General features: G+C 42.5%; 1 protein-coding gene across 3 annotated transcripts in view; it reads left to right on the plus strand.

Annotated features, from left to right (window-relative positions):
* The window catches only part of CSE1L (chromosome segregation 1 like), a 33,333-nt gene extending 12,057 nt beyond the window's left edge, over positions 1-21,276 (plus strand). For all 3 annotated transcript variants that reach the window (XM_048497612.1, XM_048497613.1, XM_048497611.1), the window contains exons 8-25: positions 1,017-1,109; positions 1,322-1,489; positions 1,582-1,711; positions 4,432-4,497; positions 5,148-5,350; positions 6,861-6,945; positions 7,538-7,599; positions 8,509-8,645; positions 8,976-9,079; positions 10,264-10,361; positions 10,927-11,077; positions 12,651-12,859; positions 13,726-13,823; positions 13,976-14,061; positions 15,105-15,186; positions 16,581-16,727; positions 16,953-17,184; positions 18,964-21,276. In XM_048497612.1, the coding sequence (XP_048353569.1) occupies positions 1,017-1,109; positions 1,322-1,489; positions 1,582-1,711; positions 4,432-4,497; positions 5,148-5,350; positions 6,861-6,945; positions 7,538-7,599; positions 8,509-8,645; positions 8,976-9,079; positions 10,264-10,361; positions 10,927-11,077; positions 12,651-12,859; positions 13,726-13,823; positions 13,976-14,061; positions 15,105-15,186; positions 16,581-16,727; positions 16,953-17,184; positions 18,964-19,053 (2,241 nt within the window). In that variant the 3' untranslated portion in view covers positions 19,054-21,276. The remainder of the gene's footprint in view (positions 1-1,016; positions 1,110-1,321; positions 1,490-1,581; positions 1,712-4,431; positions 4,498-5,147; positions 5,351-6,860; positions 6,946-7,537; positions 7,600-8,508; positions 8,646-8,975; positions 9,080-10,263; positions 10,362-10,926; positions 11,078-12,650; positions 12,860-13,725; positions 13,824-13,975; positions 14,062-15,104; positions 15,187-16,580; positions 16,728-16,952; positions 17,185-18,963) is intronic.
* Positions 21,277-21,575: the final 299 nt, after the last annotated feature.

The raw sequence follows: 21,575 nt of genomic DNA on the forward strand, positions 1-21,575 counted from the left end.
ACATGTCCAAAGTGCTTGAAAATTCAAGCAGCAACTTCACTGATGCGTGGCTACATGATCAAAGATCTTGGTATCACTGATTGAAAATGATTAAATAATTAATTTATCAAAAACCTGACTGCATAACAGCCCAATCCAGAGGGACCTACTGGGCAAGGACAGCTCCCCTCTGCCCCCTCCAAACGGCTTTCTGGTGGCAAGGAAAGCCCAAAAAAGTTGAAAATTTCCTCATAGGACAGAATAGAGAGATGCCATTAAAATCGTAGTGTTTCTCAGCTGGTGGCTCCGCTGGTGCATGGGGCCCAGCCGGGCTCTGGAGGGTAACTAAGGTTGGTCCTGCTCCCCATAACTCAACCAGCCATGCCAACATTATGCAGCATTATGCCCTGGCGGGCCTGGGCAACACAGATCAACTTCCAGGTTGGGTACCACAGAGCTGCACAGCACCAGGCTACGCACATAAATTTCCCATCCACTGGTGCATTTTTCCCTTGTGTTGGTGGAATGGACGCTCACAGGGGCGCAGGAGTGTGCTGACTCCACAGCGGGATTCTCTTCTCCTCCCCCTCCCCCCAGGGATTGGGCTGTAAATGCAGTAGGATACATAATTTAAGTGTTCGCAAATCTAGAAGAGTGTACAAGTTCCCTCTTGGCATTTAAAATATAATTTCTTGATGTTTCTCCTTCTGTTGATACTTCTGTTTCTGTCTGATCAGAGTCAGCTTATTTAATCTTGTGGTTAGAAGCAACAGGAGAAGACGAGTAATGGCTTTTGGAAGTCAGAGTTGCTAAATTGCGGATGCTGGGCCTATTCGTTTTACACAGTGATATTATAATTCAAAAGTTGTCCTTCCCTGTATAGCTAGACATGAATCCACAAGTGAGCGCATTGGTATTCTTCCTCCAACTACTTCGGTCTTTTTTTGCTTTTAACAGTTTGCCTGCCAAAATACATTTATCCTTAGATTTATCCAATTGAACAAATTAATGGAAAACCTGGATCTTAATTTTCTTAGGACCTTCCTGAATTTTTTGAAGATAACATGGAAACCTGGATGATGAATTTCCACAACCTTTTAACTTTGGATAACAAACTCTTACAGACAGATGTAAGTAACTTCATGAACCTTTTGTAAAGTTTCCATGCAACAGGGACATGTAATTCTTTAATGTACACATTATTCAATAGCTCAGGTTTATCTAACAAATTGATTACTGTCATCTTAACATTTTGTGATGGGAACATAGTATGGAGCAAGCAGGGTAAAAATGGCAAAAATAAATAATAAAGTTTTGTGGGTGTGGTTTTATTTATTAACAGGATGAAGAAGAAGCTGGTCTACTAGAGCTTTTGAAATCCCAGATTTGTGACAATGCTGCTTTGTATGCTCAAAAATATGATGAAGAATTTCAGCCTTACCTGCCACGTTTTGTCACAGCAATCTGGAATTTACTGGTCACGACCGGTCAAGAAGTTAAATATGATTTGGTGAGCTTAACTGGGTGGTCCTTTTCTGTCTAGGCAAATGGAGATGAACTATTTAAGTACTTGTTTAAACTCACTTTCTGTCTGTCCAACAGTTGGTAAGCAACGCAATCCAGTTTCTGGCTTCAGTTTGTGAGAGACCTCATTATACACATCTGTTTGAAGACCAGAATACACTGACTAGTATTTGCGAGAAAGTCATTGTTCCCAACATGGAATTCAGAGGTAATATTTTTACTATTTTTAAAAAAGGAAGCTTAATGATTTCTCTAGGAAGCAGAAACTGCCGAATACTTTGTAGAGAGGGCTTCACGTACTTCGAGTATCCAGGGGCGTACCTAGGTATACTGGCGCCCGGGGACAAAACCTGAGTTTGGCGCCCCCCCCCCCAGCATATGGGCGGCCACCCTCCCCCACCATGACCAAACAATGATTTTTTTGTACCAGCTCACAAAACACCTCCCACTCCCATCAAAACATACATGGCTCTCTCCCCACCAACTCTTTTCCTAATTTCCTAATCACAACAACCCTATGAGGTAGGTTGTTAGCCTGAGAAACAACAAGCCAGTGCAAGTGGGTATTAAGCATGTAAATCTCTCACAAATCACCCCCAGCAAAACATTTATCAAACAAATGTCAGCATCATCTCTCACAAAACACCTCCAGTGGAATCCACCCCCAAACACCATCACTTTCAATGGTGCTTAAACTAGGGAGCTCAGATTCTTCTTTTAAATCTACCTTAAAGGGAGAATCTGGGGTCCCCGGTTAAAACCAAATTGAAAGTGATGCTGTTTGGGGGTGGATTCTCCCCCACCCTGAAACAGCATCACTTTTGAGGGTTGGAAATTCAGATGAAACAAATACCAGATTCAGCTGGAATCTGGGCAAATTTGGGCACATTCAGACAAAAATTGTCTGATTATGTCCTGCCCAAAAATGAACAAATGCAAATGCAAGGTATTTGGGGTGTGGGGGGGGTATTTTGGTGTTTTTTCGGCCTGCAGGGGGCGCATTTTTAAAGCTACCGGCACCATGATTTCAGGGCATCATCCAGAGACTGCCCTGATGATACCACCCAAGTTTGGCGATGTTTGGTTTAGGGGCAGCAAAGTTATGGACGCCCAAATGGAATGCCCCCATCCCCACTTTTTTCAATGGGAGCTAACCTGAGATGGGGGCTACCCATTTGAGGGATCATAACTTTGGTCCCCCTGAACATAACTTCACCAAACTTGGGTGGAATCATAAGAATAGTTAACAGATGATACCCTGAAAATTTGGTGTCACTAGCTTTAAAAATACATTCCTTCCAGGCACCCCAAGAAATTTGCCCAAGATTCTTTGTTTTGCAGTGACTTTGCTCCATTGTAACTAATGAGGAATTTCTGAGGCAGGCTGCACATTTTTGAAGATAGAGGCACCAGACTTTCAAGGTGGCTCCAAGAGGCCTTGAGTAATAGCATCCAAGCTTGGTGAGCTTTGCTTCTGGAGTGGGGGGGGGGGGAGTTGAGAGAGTTCTGAGAGAACTCAGCCCACAGGCTTTCATGTGCAGGAGCGGGGGAAAAATAAGCCTTTTGGGGGCCCATAAAATTGAACCCCCAGAAGCAAAGGTCTCCAAACCTGGATGCTATTACCAGGAGGCCCTCCTGGAGCCACCCTGAAAGTCTGCCGCCTCTATCTTTAAAAATGTGCAGCCTGCCTACACACTCAGAAATTCCCCATTAGCTACAATGGAGCAAAGTCACTGCAAAACAAAGAATCTTGGGCTATTTTCTTGGGGTGCCTGGAAGGGGTGTATTTTTAAAGCTAGTGACACCAAATTTTCAGGGTATAATCTGTTAACTATTATTATGATGCCACCAAAGTTTGCTGAAGTTATGTTCAGGGGGACCAAAGTTATGGTCCCTCAAATGGGTAGCCCCCATCTCAGGTTAGCTCCCATTGAAAACAATGGGGATGGGGGCACCCCCTTTGGGGGTCCATAACTTTGCTGCCTCTGAACCAAACATCACCAAATTTGGGTGGTATCATCAGGACAGTCTCTGGATGGTACCCTGGAATTTTAGTGCTGCTACCATTAAAAATGCACCCCCTGCAGGCCGGAACGTGAAAAAACACTTTAAAAATTAAAAAAAACACGAACGACCCTGAAATGTTGGCGCCCCCCCACGTGACCAAATGGGGGGGCGCCCGGGGACATAGGGTACCCCCTGTCCCTAGGCAGGAACACCACTGCGAGTATCATATCAGAAATAGCCTGTGTGGTAGCTTCATACTGACCAATGTCCTAAATAGGCTTACAACATGAATTTTGAGCAGAATAGCAAGAACGCTCCTTTTTTTGTATGTGTTAATCATGATCAGTGAGTTACTTGACCTGCCTAGAGAAGCTGAGTTTTACCTTTTCCCTGCCCCCAAAGCCTTGTTTCTTCAGTTTAAAACTGTTTGCTTTCGGCTTATGAAATGTACCTATAGTAACAGTTGTTGAATCATTCTGTTCCCCCCCCCCCCCCCACCCCCAGCATGTTATTTTCAGAAATCTTTCTATTCTTAGCCATCATCAAAGCATATTGAGTATTGTACAAAATGCTTCCAGTTGAATCCAGGAGCTAACGAGGCTCATGCTGTTTGCAGGAGTCCAGATGAATGATTTTTTTTCCTTTGGTTACAAAGGGCTTTTGAATCATATCTCACTTTCAGAAGCAGTTTGTAGTGCAGCAAAAGAGAGACTGCTCTTGAAAGTGCAAGTCGAAGTCCCGCATAGGCTCATGGTACACCACAAATATTACCTAAGAGTCTTGTTTTTACCAGTTTCTGCTGCAAATATTTATGGTTTTCAGCCCCAGTTCAGTGCTTTTCTTAGATCCTAAAAACTTCATTAAAAAGTGTATTTTTTATTTTATATAAAATAAATAAATGTCTTGCAACCTTTTTTGCAGCTGCTGATGAAGAAGCTTTTGAAGATAATTCTGAAGAATATATTCGGAGAGACTTAGAAGGCTCTGGTAATCACAGATTTTTATATTGACACTAAGGAACTTGAAACAGTTGGCTGAACTTTGATACTGAAAATTGAAAATCTTCTGACTCTAGAGTAGTCAGTCAGTTATGTGTGTTAAATACTGCTGTCCTTTAGACATCAGATTTGGAATGGATGTATTTTTTGATCCTTGTCAACTTTGACTAAAGCCACCAGTGCCATCTCTGTTCTATAGCCCAGCCTGAAACCAGACAGAAAAGTGTCCAGAGTAAACGTGCCATGCAGGAAGACCTGGAGTTCCATCATCTTGCCCAAAATGGGCAGATTAGAACCATGTGATGAGTGGTCGTATCATTCTTTGCTAGCAATAGTGATTAAATAATGGACAAATAACCCTTTGTTGGAGAGACAGAAGAAAGACACCCTGAATCAGTGATTGATTCGTGATAGACATGAAAACTGAACAAAGCCCCCAAAAAATCAGCTTTCAGCTTTTTGGTTTCATCTGGATAGCTGTTTTTTTTTCAGTTCAGCATATCTGAATGCACACCCTAGTCTGGTGTTCACAATAAAATGGATCTGAGTTCCACATATTCACCAAATAGCTCTTCAAAATCAAGATGAGACTGCCTTGATTGTAACCTGCCATTTTATTTCCACTTTTGCGTTATACAGATATCGATACCAGACGTCGAGCAGCCTGTGATCTAGTAAGGGGTTTATGCAAATTTTTTGAAGGACCTGTGACAGGGATCTTCTCTGGTTATGTTAACTCTATGCTGCAAGAATATGCGAAGAATCCGTCTGTCAACTGGAAACATAAAGATGCTGCTATTTACCTTGTAACGTCCTTGGCCTCGAAAGCTCAGACACAAAAGGTACCATTGATCTTGAAAAGAATTACGAAGTACGTCAAAGGCTACCTGTCTTAGGCCCTTAAACAAACTATTGCTTAATATTAAGTGTCTTCTGCTATATAATGCTAGACTTCTGCTATATAACATTATTTTTTTGTTTTACTTCACTTGAATCCCACCTTTCTCCCCCGTTCATTTTTTCCATGTTATCGTAACGACCACACTGTGAGGTAGGTTAGGCTGAGAGTGTAATTGGCCTGAGACCACCCTACAAGCTTCTATGACCCAGTGGGGATTTGATGCTAAAAAGGGGGAAAGAAAGAACTCAAGCAGAAAAATACAGAAAGTCACAAAGGTTGAATTACACATTCTAAAATCTAACAAAACAATTATATTTGTTAGTGGAACTCCATTGCATTATTCATTGCATCCTTCACTGAAGTAGCATAGACTTCCAAAAATGTCATAAGGGAGAGAGCCGGAGATCAGTTAAGTTAAGGCATCGTGAGAAACCATGGTTTTATTAAACTATGGTTAATGGGATAGTCTGAACCAATAATCATGGTTAGTTAGAACTTGTCACGCTTTAATCTGACGTTCATTCATTAACTGCAGATAGTCTTAACTATGGTTTCCCGTGGTTAACAAGCCAAGATGTCCTTATTTATACCCTGGTAATGTCTTCCCAGACTAAAAAGCTAAGGCAATTTAATGAGTATTGGTTGAGGTAAACCAGGATTTGAACGATCATCTTTAAACCGAATCCTGTTTTCACAAACTGACCATAGTTAGCATAAAATATAATTGTTCATGATACCTGAATCTGTGTCTCATCCATTTTCATGAAGAGCAGCTGTTCAAATCACCTTTTAAAAAGTACTTTACACTGTTGTGCTTCCAAGAGGTCAGAAAGAACTGATATTGTTATGATTCTGATATTTAGCACTTTGCTCAACTGCCTGGGTTGAGGGGCATGCCACCCATCCCTCCCCTGCCTCTGCTAAGGTGGGTGAACCATGTCCAGATGCCGGGGCCCCCTCCCCTCCCTTGCATGCCACCCCTCACACCCCTCCCCTTCACTTTCCTCCCTTGCATGCCACCCACCCTCACACTCACTCCCCTCCCTCACACCTCTTCCCTTTCATGGCAACCCTCCCTTCCCCTCCCTCCGCTAGGGTGGGTGTGCCATGTCCAGATGCTGGGCCTCTCCCTTGCATGCCACCCGCCCACCCTCACTCATTCCCCTCCCTCACTCCTCTTCCCTTTCATGGCACCCCTCCCCTTCCTCTCCCTCTGCTAGGGTGGGTGGGCCATGTTCAGATGCAGGGGCCCCTCCCCTTTCCTCCCCTTCCTTGCATGCCACCCCTCACTCCCTCTCCTTAGGGGGAAACTTAGGGGGGAAGTGCATAAGAAGAAACTCAAGTATGTGAGCTCTTTAGCAGTGCCTATTTAGTTGTGTTCCCAGATAACCCAATCTCGAAATTATTTTTAAAGTATTTTGAACGCTTCTTTTCTTTTTCTGTTTTTGTAGCATGGAATAACACAAGCCAATGAACTTGTAAATCTGACAGAGTTCTTTGTGAACCATATTCTACCAGATCTTAAGTCTCCTAATGGTATGTTTAGAATTCTATGTCCTATCTCTCTCAAACCTGTAAATATAAATAGGGACCTCTGTAGATCCTGCTTACAGGATCCTGTAGATCCCTGTATAACTGCAGTAGAAAAACTCAGAACTAAACAAGACATTGAAAGATTGTTTGGTTTATCTTTTTAAGAAGCTGTAATTATATTTCATAATTTCTTTGATTAGAAAATAAAGAAAGGGGTGAAGATAAGCAAATTGGGTGTGGATTGTGGGATTTAAAATTAATGTCTACTAGTTGAAGGCTAAATGTCGCCTAACAAAACTAGTGTAAAACAAATTGTAACAATTAAAGCCAGCTGAAGTGTATGTAAACTAAATAACAAGTCAACAAATTACCAGTTGGATCAAGCAAAGATCTGTACAAAAAAGTCAGAAAACATTAACAATGGATAAATCTAAGTGAGTTTCTGTGTCTGGAGTGAGACTCCACAAAGTTGCTTCTGTTTGTAAACTGGAATTGTGCTCTCTAATTTGAGTTACTTTTTCAAGTGCTATATTATGTAATTGAGTTTTATATCCTGCCTTATAGACGCCTAATGATGTTGTTGTTGTTTTTACAGTGAATGAATTTCCTGTACTTAAAGCAGATGGTATCAAGTACATCATGATTTTCAGGAACCAAGTAAGTTGCATTGTTAGTCTGAATTCTGAAATATCTAAGTAGGATAGTTTTATGCAACAGAGTATTCCATGTGTGAAATATTCCACATGGACTTTAAAAGATATGCCATGTGCCTTCATATGGGATGTTTATTTGCAATATGGTATGGATTATTGTGAAAGGAACAGTTGGATTGGATCCAGTCTAAGTGTTCCATCAGTAGAATGGAACTGCCCTCCTCCTTTTCCCCACTGCAGCCCACAGAGTTCCACAAAATGCTATTCTGGGGGTTACGGGATTCTGAAGAGGGTCTTGTGGTGGGATCTTCAATTGGTGAGAGGAACCTGTGAACATTGCTGATTTATTGTGGTTGCAACCCATTGTGTTAATGCTGCGGGATTTATTTGCTGATTCAGATATCTTCTCTGGTGTTACTTGGATCTCAAATAGTTTCCTGATGGGTCACTGTCTTATCTGGCATATAAAACACTAGCCACCATTAATTTCAGGGGGGGAGGGGTAGCTTTACATGTGACTTCCACACTGGACAGCACAGTCCTGACTTGTCAGGATGGAGGGGTTAAGTGTAATTTCTGCAAAATCTTGCTGCTTGCAACTTACCTGGTAACTTATTTTGTAGCTGATAACCAACAGCCAAGTGAATTTTACTTTGTCTTGGGCCTACTTTGATCATGGTTTAATAGAATACATGCTATCATTTTAAAGGGTTTAGGAAAGATGTGTCTATAAAGACGGCTGTGGTATTTTCTCTCCATTATCATGTAAAGAAATTTGGAGGCAGTTCTTATAACAGGTACAGGTATTAAAATATAGTAAATGAGATTTGATTTGACTGACTAGTTTGAGTTAATTTTCCATGCTTTTTGCCATCTGTTTCTAAGATACTTTAACCTGTATGTCTATTTTTAGGTTCCTAAAGATCAGCTTCTGGTGTCTATTCCTCTCCTAATCAATCATCTTCAAGCAGAAAGTATTGTAGTTCATACATATGCAGCTCATGCCCTTGAAAGATTATTTACAATGAAAGGGGCTAACAACACAACATTGTAAGTTGATATCTGGTTTTTTTTCTGTTCTAATGCTCATCTGTTTATTGGTTGTTCCAGTAAAATTCCTGTTTTTAATTTAAGTATCTTCAATTGCTTTTAAAATCAGTTTCCTTCAAGCTGACTGAACAATTGACTATGCTCCAGTTTAGAGAGGCTTTTTAGTTGACCTTCTCAATTTTTGTTCTTGTAATTCCTTCAGTTGAAGGAGTCATTCATTCTCGCTTGTCCACTTGGAATAGACTTCCTTCCTTAGAAAGAGCTTGAGGTGGTCTGAGCAAATTGAACATTTCTAGAGATGCTTGAACTCAACTGCCTTTTTTTCTGCAGAATTACAGCTGTAGAGATGGCACCGTATGTTGAAATCCTGCTAACAAACCTTTTCAAAGCTCTGACGCTTCCAGGGTCATCTGAAAATGAATATATTATGAAAGGTAAGAGGTTATATTAGAATGAAAAGGAGTGTTCAGGGAGCATTGCATGGTATAGTGGTTAAGAGCAGGTGCACTCTAATCTGGAGAACCGGGTTTGATTCCCTGCTCTGCCACTTGAGCTGTGGAAGCTTATCTGGTGAACCAGATTAGCTTGTGCACTCCAACACATGCCAGCTGGGTGACTTTGGACTAGTCACAGTTCTTCGTAACTCTCTCAGCCCCACCCACCTCACAGGGTGTTTGTTGTTTGGGTGGGAGGGAAGGAAAGGAGATTGTGAGCCCCTTTGAGTCTCCTAACAGGTGACAAAGGGGGGATTTAAATCCAAACTCTTCTTCTGCTTCTATATGCACACCCCATTATGTCCCTTTCTACCAAATACAACTGTTAGTGGCCCTGGGGTCATGCAAAGGAAAAAAATTCAGAACAGTCTCATCTCCCATTCAACGAATGCTCGGAACCTACCTGCAAAAAGTCCACTAGCAAGGGTTGGAAGCATTTTCTCCCCCACCGGCCAGAGGAACGCCAGTTCTAGAGACCAGCCTGTTCCCTTCCTTCTGGCACAGATTGTTAGAACAGCCCATTCTGAGAACTTTAGGGAGTATCTCTGGACGCGATCTTCTCTTTTTTTTCTGCATGTGTGTTAGCTGGTCACCCTTGTACCTCAGTCATGGAGCAGAGTATGAATACATCTTATTTTGCCAATATAGCTTTGATAGGTTTGTAGACTTAATCAACCATGTAAAACTTTTCTACCATGTTCCTTGATGAGCAGAGCATTTTTCATCCCCCCTTTTTTATAATAATCAATAAGGGTGTGGTGACATGTCAATCAAACAGGAAGTAGCTAAAGCTGAAGACAGCAAGTTCTGAACGAGCTTGAAGTTGCTGTAGCTAGTGGTCCTGTGGTCCAGCCAGAGCTTCTTGTTTCGATTCCCTGAGGACTGTAAGAAGGTGGGGAATAGCACATCTTATAATTTTTGTTCTTTTGGACCTGAGCCTCAAAACCGGACTTCAGTTTGGACCCTCTTTTGAACCTCAACACAGAGTAAAGCTCGAACAATTTCCTTTGCTTTTACAAAATTCTATAAGGCTTCTAATTTCATGTAATGCATAAACATGGGCATTTATAAAAGGACACTGCAGCCCTTCCTGCCTATATTAATACAGATCTCTGAATTTGCAGCCATCATGAGGAGCTTTTCTCTGCTTCAGGAAGCCATCATTCCGTATATCCCTTCTCTCATCACTCAGCTCACCCAGAAACTCCTTGCCGTCAGTAAGGTAAATATATCTACAAATAATTGTCATTATTAATCATGATATCATCCTTTGCTCTCTTTGTCAGCCGGATTAGATGCTTGTCAATATTCATTCTACAGACCACAGACCTTGCTTCCAGATTGGGTACAGTGCAGTTATTATAGGACCAAGCTAGGGGGCTAGATCTGCAAATACCCTTGCACAAGTAGAATTTGCTTTGACTCAAGTGAAGGGAAGTGCTGTTTCCACAAACTTCATGCAAAAAGAACTAAGTAGAATTGTAACTTCATCAACCCAAGTGAAGCATTCTAAAACAAAGACAGTCCAGCACATGATGGATGAAGTTAGTTCTTTCTGTTAAAAATAGTATAGTCTAGAGAGGAGATAATGATTTAGGCTGTATAGCAATACCTTAGCATGGTTTGGGGAACCTGGGGATAATAATGTTAAGTAGTTATCTGCCTGGTATCCTGTGATGCAGAGTTTTCATATTCCAGGCGGTTACAGTACAGAAAATGTCCTGTTTCTTTTTGATGTGAAACCACATCAGTGACCTTGTGCTGTTTGTTTCGTTTCTTGTCTTTAGAATCCAAGCAAGCCTCACTTCAATCATTACATGTTTGAATCAATTTGCTTGTCAATAAGGATAACTTGCAAAGCCAACCCCGCAGCAGTTGTAAGCTTCGAAGAGGCGTTGTTCATGGTGTTCACTGAAATTCTGCAGAATGATGTGCAAGGTACTAATGAAATATTTAAGTTGCTTGAGTTAAAATATGTAAATAGGTTGATGGCTTGAATCAGGTGCTGCAGAAATTTCCTGTTGTTCAAATAGCATTGGCTGGGATCTTAAGCAGTGGAAGAGGAATTGTGCTATAGAGAAAGGCAACCCCAAGCCCCATCATCCCTCGTCACTGTGGCCTCCCATGATTCCCAGAATTGTACTGCTGCAGATAGATGAGCCCCAAAGGAGCAAGGTGGGAGAGCAGCAACAGCAGCGAGGAATTGGTAAAACTCTCCCTCCCCTCCTGCACAGATGGTAAAGCCATTCCATCAGAGAAGCTGCCACTTTGCTGGTGGAACAGCACCTGAGGATACCAGCCATTATTTATCTAATTTGGTTCACATCGATCTACAGAGTAATTCTTTACTTTTAGATTGATAAGTGTTTCATGCCTGTCCCGGATATCATCTCATAAGCTAAGTCCAGTAAAAGGAATGAGTTATAGTATTTGTTTTGGTGTTTTGTTATTCCTTATCCTTAGGAATATCATTAGGAAGCTGTAATATAACATATCATGAAGCTCAGCATTGTCTACTTTGCTGGGCAACAGCTTTGAGAGCCAGCATGGTGTAGTGGTTAAGAACAATGGAGAGTCAGGTTTGATTCCTTACTCCTCCACATGAGCGACAGACACTAATCTGGTGAACTGGATTTGTTACCCCGTTCTTCCACATGAAGCCCGCTGGGTGACCTTGGGCTAGTAACAGTTCTCGCTGAACTCTCAGCCCCACCTACTTCACAAGGTGTGTGTTGGGAGGGGGGAACAATTATAAGTCACCTTGAGACTCCTTGCAATAGAAAAAAAGAGGGGCATAAATCAAATTCTTCTCTTTTTTCCCCCTGTATCTCGGGCAGATAAAAGTCATTTCTACCCTCAATTATCTGAGGTCCTTTTAACTGGAATTGCCTGGGTTTGAGGGCTGAGTACCAGTCATGCCTTGCAAATGGGAGTCCTGCACTGAGCTACAGCTCCTCTACAGGAAGATATTGTAAATAAGGGCTCTCAGGGACCTCTGCTCTAATTCATATTCATCCCACTCTTCCTCCAAAGAAATCAGGAAATCATACATAGTTCTCCCCCTCCTTACACCCATTTTACCACTCAAGGTGGGCTTAGCAGAGAAAGATTTAAAATACTTAGGATACTTCATGGCTAAGGTGGAAATTCAAACCCAGTTAATTCCAAACCTAGGTCAATACCCTTGCACCAGACTGTCTTTCTGTACAAGGAATGTTTTAAACAACCTGCTCACAATCACAGGGGAGAAAAATCAAAAGAAACCACCACAACTCCTGAACAGGAAGCAAAGCAGTGAGATGCCTCCTCTGATGGCGTACACTAAATTTGTTTTGTTTTTTCTTATGATCTCTCCCAACCTGGGCATTTTGGTCTCATCAGGTACGCTCATGCCTAGAACCTTGACTTCCACAATCCCAGAGTCAACCAAGAGGAAAGTTGTAAATGTGCCTAACATAAACACTCTCCCCTTATTAGTATGTAATTTAAACGGCCTTTCCTCTTTCAACAGAGTTCATCCCGTATGTGTTTCAAGTGATGTCTCTGCTGCTGGAGATGCATAAAAATGATATTCCATCATCCTACATGTCCTTGTTCCCGCATCTGCTTCAGCCGGTGTTATGGGAGAGATCAGGAAACATTCCCCCTCTGGTGAGGCTCCTTCAGGCCTACTTGGAAAGAGGTGCCAACACGATAGCGACTGCCGCAGCTGACAAAATAGTACGTATACTTTATTCCAGCACCAGACTTCTAAACATATTGCATTTCATGTTTTAAAGAAAAGATATGCAGACCACCTCATGTATTATTGAGTAGCCAGATCATGATCGCATTAGTTCATGTTTTAAATTATGTTTGTGCTTAGCTGCTGAAGTGCACCATGAAACAAAAGGCAATGCCAGATGGAGTCCCCAAACATAGAATCTGCAAATTCTGTGTACTTTATTGTAGCAAACCAGAAACATTTGGAGCAGATACTCTTCAAATATGTTCCTTTCTGGACTGCTTCAGCCATGAGCTTATGCATTCCCTTCTCTCCTGTAATGCACACCTTCCATCTGTAGTTAATCATTGGGCATAGTGTCCAGCATGGAAAACAGTGGTAAGCCCTGGTCCTTCTAGTCTGAATTGAAAACTGCAGTTAGACGTGACAAGTGCTATGGTAGCTGCAGTTTGCCATTCAGGACACAGGAGCAGAGGACAGCAGAGCCAACGTGATGTAGTGGTCAAGGTGTCAGACTAGGATCTAGAAAACCCAGGTTTGTAGCTTCACTTGGCCATGAAAACTTACTGGGTGTCCTTTGGCCCGACACGCACTCTCACCCTTGACCCTGGCAAATATTTCAGTGGGAGAACTTCAAGGAGTATCAGGCACATGATGCAGAGGCAGGCAACGTCAAACCACCTCTGAAGGCCTCTTGCCTTGAAAACCCTACAGGGTCCTCATTAGTCAGCTGTGATTTGAAAGCAAAAAAAAAAAAGTTAGCAGGAAATATCTTTTGTTGGAATGATTTTTTTCTTGTTTCTGATCTTTCTTTGTAGCTGAATAATAACCAGAAATTACACTTTTGTCTTTAAATCTACAGCCTGGACTACTAGGAGTGTTCCAGAAACTTATTGCCTCCAAACTTAATGACCACCAAGGATTCTATCTTCTCAACAGTATTATAGAACATATGCCTCCGTGAGTAGTAAATTCCTAGATTTCTGCTTTTGCTTGTTAGCATTTCTAATGATGCTGGCTCCAGATACTGTGAGAGGTGGGGGGGTGTTAAGATGTAATCAATTCAGTGGTGTACTAGATTGAATCTCTGTGTGTTCCTTTTATTTTTCCAGTGAGTCCATTGATCAGTACAGGAAGCAGATTTTCATTCTGCTATTCCAAAGGCTTCAGAATTCCAAAACAACAAAATTTATCAAAAGTAAGCTCTGAGTCAATTGTTCTGTAATTCAGGGAAGACTGTTGGGTTGAGTCAGTTTTCTGTAAGGAAGAATCCTGCACGTAAGAGATTGGAGCACAATTCAGTTCTAATTCAGTTGGAATTAGTGGGGTCATAGACTGAAATGAGTTTGAATAGGGTGGCAGAAAGCATGGTTCAGTCTTAGAAATGTGTTTGCCTAGAAATGCTGTTAATTGCAGTAGAGCTTACATCCATATGTGTATGTGTGCATTTATTATTTATTTGATTTAATATCCCCACTCTCTCCCGCCAAAGCGGTCTTGGAGTGGCTCACAAGATAGACATATGATATATAAATGCCATATAAAATAGCAATATAAAAATACATAATCCAGTAAAACTACATATGGATGGCACAGGGGTCTGTAACCTGCGGCTCTCCAGATGTTCATGGAGTACAAATCCCCTCAGCCCCTGCCAGCATGGCCAATTGGCCATGAACATCTGGAGAGCCGCAGGTTGTAGACCCCTGCACTAGAATTTAACCAAGGGTGGGACTTCTTGTATGTCCCCCATTTGATAACAGAAAGGAGGGAGGGGAGAGGCCACCCAACAATAGACCTATAACTCTCTGTTGCTCCACTAAACTGAAGGCCTGGTGGAATAGCTCTGTCTTACAAACCCTGTGTAATTGTGTGTTTGTGTTCGTGCGTGTGTGTGTGTGTACACACACACTTAGCATCCACTTCAGCCTTTGGTCTGAGCTGTTAAGATGTTTCATTGATTTTACCTAAGGTGAAAGGCTGTGAAGTGGAGCAAAGGAAAGGGTGCTACTTGAAAGGGATTTGGAAAGCAAAGGAAAGGGTGCTACTTGAAATCTTGCTGTGCTGGATTAGTTCTTATGATGGGCCGGGGAGGGATCGTGGCTGTCCGCCACTCTTGATCAGTGGTAGCAGCTTTGCCAGAGAACGAGTGTGTGTCGGGAGAATGAGCACCACACTCTCATGCTCTTTTAGAAATGTCCTGTGCAGCTTTTTTAAATTTACTCTTCCTTCTTTCAACAGGTTTTCTAGTCTTTATCAACTTGTACTGTGTAAGATATGGAGCAATAGCACTTCAAGAAATCTTTGACAGTATACAGCCAAAGTTAGTGCCTTTTTAAAAATTCCTTTTGCTTCCTATTAAGGGATGGTTAATATCTGTATTCTCAGGAGCCCTCTTCAGCCAGCCAGCAGTTGCATAGCGCCAACGGGGAAGGGGGGGGAGCGCAACACCCTAGGTGGGCACCACAGCTAGGGCATGGAGGGGGTGTTCCAGGGGGGGGGAGCAGGGCGTGCGCATGCTGGGGCGCAGTTTCCCCTCGCTCCACTCCTGCCAGCCAGAGGTCCATTGGAATAGGGGCCTCATCACTTGTCCTGTGCTTGCCCCCTCTTTATTGAAAATCAAACCCACTTCTGAGAAAATGAGGTTGAGCTCACAGCTGCATCTAGTAAATGCTTATAATCTTTCCACTGCAGCTACTCTGTAGCCTGGAGCAGCACTGGTGTGGTGGTTAAGAGCAGGTGCATTCTAATCTGGAGGAACCGGGTTTGATTCCCCGCTTTGCCACCTGAGCTGTGGAGGCTTATCTGGGGAATTCAGATTAGCCTGTGCACTCCCACACACACCAGCTGGGTGACCTTGGCCTAGTCACAGTTCTTCTGAGCTCTCTCAGCCCCACCCACCTCACAGGGTGTTTGTTGTGAGGGGGGAAGGGCAAGGAGATTGTAAGCCTCTTTGAGTCTCTGGTAGGAGAGAAAGGGGGGATATAAATCCAACTCTTCTTCTATTTCAAGTCCTTTTCTTGCCCAAACTAAAATGTGACCATGTTGGGAACTATTTGAATTAAATATTTGTAATCAACAATATTTCTGATTAATAGTGGGGAGAAGCAAGACTCTGCTAAAAACAAAGTCATTTGCTCATTTTTCAGCCACAGTTGTTGTGTATAAAATATTATATACAATTAAGCAATATATTTTCACTCATTTGTTTCAATTTGACTAGTATGAACAGATTGCAGGAACTAAAAGGAGTAGTGTTTTAAAAGCCTTATGCTGAGGCTGTGCCAAGAAGTCATATGAGTTCGGAGTTACAACCACTTACCTGGTTGTAAACTTTGCCACTTTTTTCTTTTCACTATAAAAGCTGTTGTGTCTACCAGGAACAGAGGAGATTTGGGAGGTCAGCAACTATAGCCTAGCGTTAGTATTCCGGGTGGGTGGTGGGAGTTTCCCAGCTTCTTAATATAGGACCAGAGTAATAGTATTCAGTAGCGTCCGTTCGGGTAGATTCAGGCTTGAAAAGACTTCCTTCATAAAAATGTTCTGCACATTTTTATTTGAATATTTTTATTGAGATATTTGAGTAAATAATAATGCAGACCTTAACTTGTACAGTCTCTAAATGTTTTTAACACGTCACTTAACAAATGTCTTTGACCACCTCCTGTGGTTAATTTTCTGTCTGCTGTCTTCTTGTATTTCTTTGTCATTTAACAGAATGTTTGGAATGGTTTTGGAGAAGATCATAATACCAGAAATACAGAAAGTGTCTGGACAGGTAGAAAAGAAAATCTGTGCAGTTGGCATCACGAAAATACTCACCGAATGTCCTCCTATGATGGACACGGAGTACACAAAACTCTGGTAAGTGCTCCCTTGATAAAGTTAATTGGATTATTGTGGCAGCTGTAGTGCAATAAATATTTGGCGCCTTTGGAAAACCAATGACAACCCAGCCGTAACGTAGAAGGGATTTTGCAATTCTTCCCTTGCTTAAATTTACTCCTGAAATTCCTTTTTCTCTGACTCAAATGAGTGAACCTTTTTAAAAAATCCACCAAAAGAACTGCCCATGTGTCTCCCATTTAGGACACCTCTTCTTCAGGCCCTCATTGGTCTCTTCGAGCTGCCTGAAGATGACACCCTGCCCGATGAAGAACACTTCATTGACATAGAAGACACACCCGGATACCAGACTGCATTCTCCCAGCTCGCTTTTGCTGGGAAAAAAGAACATGATCCAGTGGGCCAAATGGTGAACAACCCTAAAATCCACCTTGCACAGTCTCTTCATAAATTATCTACTGCATGTCCAGGCAGGGTGAGTGACTTCAAAGTTTCCCTGTAATCTTCATTTGGGGGATAGCATTTTGTGGAGGGGAACTGCGGAGGAAATAATTTGATCTCTTCCTATGTTTCTCCTAGAAAGCAGAAGGCACCTAGTGGTTGCAAAGACTAAGTCAGGGTGGGAGGCAACCTGGGTTGTGGGGACTGGACTGAGTGGGAGATGTGGGGCAGGTGCTCTGGGCCCTGGGAGCTCTCTTGCGGAGTTCCTCAGGGCTCAGTCTTGTCTCCCATGTTATTCAACATGTATATGAAGCTGGATGCAGTGTGGGGTGTCGCCAGTAAACAGATGACACCCAGCTGTTCCTCTCGGTTCCAGCTACATCAGGTGAGGCTGCCTGAGCGTTGGATTGCTGCCTGGCGGCTGCCATGGATTAAATAAGAGTCAGTAAATTGAAACTGAACCCCAATAGGATGGAGGTACTCCTTGTGCCGAGCTCCTGAGTCCGAGGAACGAGGGACACCCGGTGCTGGAAGGGGTGGTTCTACCTCGGGAAGACTGGGGTCATCATGAATGGGGTTCGATTCAAAGTGTTAGTGTTAACCTATAAAGTCCTATACAGTTTCAGTTCTGGATACCTGAGAGAGCACATCCACCCATATATTCCTGTGCAGGCATTGATATCAGAAAGGGAGGCCCACCTGACTATTTCACCCTTGCCAGAAGAAGAAGAGTTGGATTTATATCTCCCCTCCTTTCTCTCCTGTAAGGAGACTCAAAGGGGCTGACAATCTCCTTTCCCTCCCCTCTCCACAACAAACACCCTGTGAGGTGGGTGGGGCTGAGAGAGCTCAGAAGAGCTGTGACTAGCCCAAGGCGGAGGCAGGCAATGGCAAACTACCTCTGAATGTCTCTTTCCGTGAATACTCTATGGGGTTGCTATAAGTCAGATATAATTTCATGGCAAAGAAAGAAAATTTCTATGGGAAATGCCTCGATGCCCAAAGATCTTGTAACCCCACCTTTCCCTGCCCCCCAAATCAGGAACCAAAGTGGCTTTTATCATTTCCTTCTCTATTTTATCCTCCCAAAAGTCCTGTGAGGCAGGTTAGGCTGAGAGTGTGTGACTAGCCCAAGATCACCCAGCAGGCTTCCTTAGCAGAGCAGGAATTGGAGCTTGAGCCTCCCAGATCCTAGTCTGAAACTCTGGCCGCAATAGCACAAGATCTGAGGCTGAAAATGTCATGTAACTCCAGTCACCACCTGGATTGGCTAGTTTCGTCCCAAGTAACTTTTTGAGGGGGGTGTCAGACTCTGTCCAGTTGTCACATCCTTAGCCTACTTCCTCAGTTACTTTAGAGTAGGAGATCAGCATAACTTTCCACCTGGTGTGATGCTGACTGTACTGAGAAAAGGTCAACTTTGGATAGTAGGGCAAGGAAGAAACAGGCACAACCACTGTGTATAATATGCAATGTCACCTGTTCCTTGTTCCTCTTTTTGTCCGAACCTAACCTTTTCTTACTCTTCTGACAACATTGCCACTGCCATCACACTGAAGAGACTGGAAACATCAGAGGAGCTTCTGGGATTAGTGACTGGAAACAAAACGAGACACCGATTGAACCTATCCAAACTAGCCATGCTTCAATGAGTCGGCCAAACCCATACGTGTGAAACATTTTAATACCGCGCTATGTGTTGCTTAATGCTTTGCCACTGGGATAGCTAAGTTGTGTACAGCACACAGCCGAAGCTGCCATTATCACTGTGGTTTTGAATGTGCGTACTAATAGTTGTGCCTTGTGTTTTCAGGTGCCCTCAATGGTGAGCACAAGCTTGAATGCAGAAGCTTTGCAGTTCCTCCAAGGATACTTACAGGCTGCGAGTGTCACGTTGCTCTGACCGCTTCCTTTCCGGTGCCAGAGTTTCAAAATGGTGTCAAAGACCGCTGATACTGACTGTCTCCTAAGCATAGCTGAGAGAGGACAAAGCAAGTTGCTCCTTCAAAAGCACTTCGCCGAATCGTTTGCTCGACGAAAGATTTCATTCACACAACCATAGATAAAGAAGCAAAAGTGATTTTCCTGTTCCCGGTTTGCTATCAGAGGGGAACAGTAATAGGAGTTTCTCATTTTGGGATTGATTGGAGTTCCACATCTGCTGTGTTTTGGGTAACATTTTAAAATGTATAGAGCACTGGCTGCAAAACTCATTTTGTGTCACTAAAAATCCCCCCCCCCCCCCCTTTTGTCATTTTTAGTTCTGTTTGTGTCTTCAAAGTTTATCTGAATTGTGAATAAATAAGCTTTTGTTTAACGGGTCTGCCTAGCAACGTATGTCTTACTCTGTTAGAATAAATTGTAACTGTCTGCAAATGATGCCGCTGGTCCCCATGCCATACGCAGTGTGTGTAACTTTGTTTGCCACCCTGACATTATTCATTACGAAGTTAAAATTGTATTTAAAGAAGTACCTTCATAGCATCCTGATTTCCACTGACAAGTGTAAGGAGCACTCCTTTACTGAAACATTCGAGTCTTTCCAGGCAATGCATAGCTATAATAATAAATGTCTATGAAATCTAATCTATGCAGATGGTTCTTGTTAAGCAACTATGTTTAGTTATATTTGATATTCGCTGGTATGTTTCAGTTTAATATCCAAATAAGGGTATGCACCCATTTTCCCCCCAGTGTTTTTTCGGTTTTGAGTTTAATAGATTGAAAAAAAAAATTTAAAAATCAAAATGAAAAGCCCATAATGATATGAGGTTTTTTTTTTTTTGGTTGGCTTTTTCCAAATACCCAACAATTTCAGGCCTATTAAACTTTATGGGTCATTTGGTGGGGCTTTGAGTGGGTGTTTTTTCTTTTAATTTAGAGCCACCACATTTGCAGCATAGCTGCAAGTGACTCTCCTTACAAGAACCCCCTAAGTCTGATGAAGATTGGGTCAGGGGATCCAATTTTATGAACCCCCCAAAAAGGCTGCCCCCTTGCTTCCACTGGAAACAGTGGAGGAAAATTTGGGGACCCAAACTTGAGTATCCTTCATCCAATGAAGCTGGTTTGGTTTGGGGTTCTTGAAAGAGAGGAAGAAAAGCGGGGGGTGGGGTGGGGGGAGAAGGAACTGTTAGTCTCTTGGTGGCTCCTCTAATGAATGAAAAGACCGAGAAGCTCTCTGTAAAGTAAAAGTGCAATATAAATAGCAGAGCTAGAAGTTTGGCATTCCTTGAATGTAAGAACAATGTCGCTTTCCTATTAGGATCCTGAGGCCGACTGAATGTTGTGGTGAATGTATACCGCCATCCTGTTAAGGTAAGTGGATCTATCGCGGGGGGGCCTTTGGTTCTCAAGCTCTTCATGTATGAAGAATATGACAAAGAAATCAACCGTTTTTCTAAAGAATGTATGTTGAAATTCTTTTCTGCTGGGAACTTGGGATTAAAAGTAGGAAGTGCCAGTGGCTGGTTCTGATTCAGCACAGTCCACGTAGCAAGAGATGGGACTATGAACCTCTGTGTAGGATTTTGAGTATCTTAGTTCCCTGTGATATACAGAGCTTTAGCTTTAAACTTGAGGACTGTTTACATGAAATGTTCTTCCCCTCCTTAGTCTTTCTTAGGTACATATTTACATAAACAAATGTAATGTGGGAATTGAGCAACAGCCACAGATAAGTGGCTGGCTGCAATTTCTGTTGCTACGGAGGATGCTGTGACTGTGAGCATTGCTGCTGGCTCACCGGTGCAGCAGGTGGGGCGGAGGGGGTAGTTGTTACTGCTCGTCCTTTTTTGTAAAGGTGACAAGAGTTTTGACGGAAGTATGAATGCCAAAAATGCTTATTTGCAGCAGAAGTTGGAACTACCCAAAGAATCTGCAAGCATGTATCTCTTTAATTCCCTGAAAAAAAGGTTTCCTCAGATTGTACCATCTTGATTTGGTTGCACATGCAAAGATCAGTGTTTCATAATGTGATTGTATTTGCACAACCTGTTCCATTCAGGATGTTTATAAGGTGACCTGTTGTTGCATGTATGGGCTGAAATCCTCCCTCAGCCACAAGGTGGCCTTGAGCAAATCACTACTGCATCTTATGTGGTGAGAATAAAAATAATTTTCTGTACGCAACGACTCGAAGGCATGTTGGTTCAGCAGTGTTCTGCGATCGCATCCATCATAAAATTCAGGCAATTTTGTACCATCGGGCTAAGGTCTGGCAAAGAGAATCTATCTGGAGAGCAAGATAATCTGGTGAGATTTCAAAAAATCATAGCTGAAATGGCGGAGCTTGCTACACTTGTCTTTACAAGATGAGCATGAGCTGAAACTTTTTGTGCCGTTACATTTTTGGAAATTGAACTCTTCTGCCATGCATGGGGCGGGGGATTAAATGTGCCAAATTTCAGGAGAAATTGTCCCAGT

The sequence above is a fragment of the Sphaerodactylus townsendi genome, linkage group LG05 (assembly GCF_021028975.2).
Source record: "Sphaerodactylus townsendi isolate TG3544 linkage group LG05, MPM_Stown_v2.3, whole genome shotgun sequence".
Classification (NCBI taxonomy): Eukaryota; Metazoa; Chordata; class Lepidosauria; order Squamata; family Sphaerodactylidae; genus Sphaerodactylus; species Sphaerodactylus townsendi.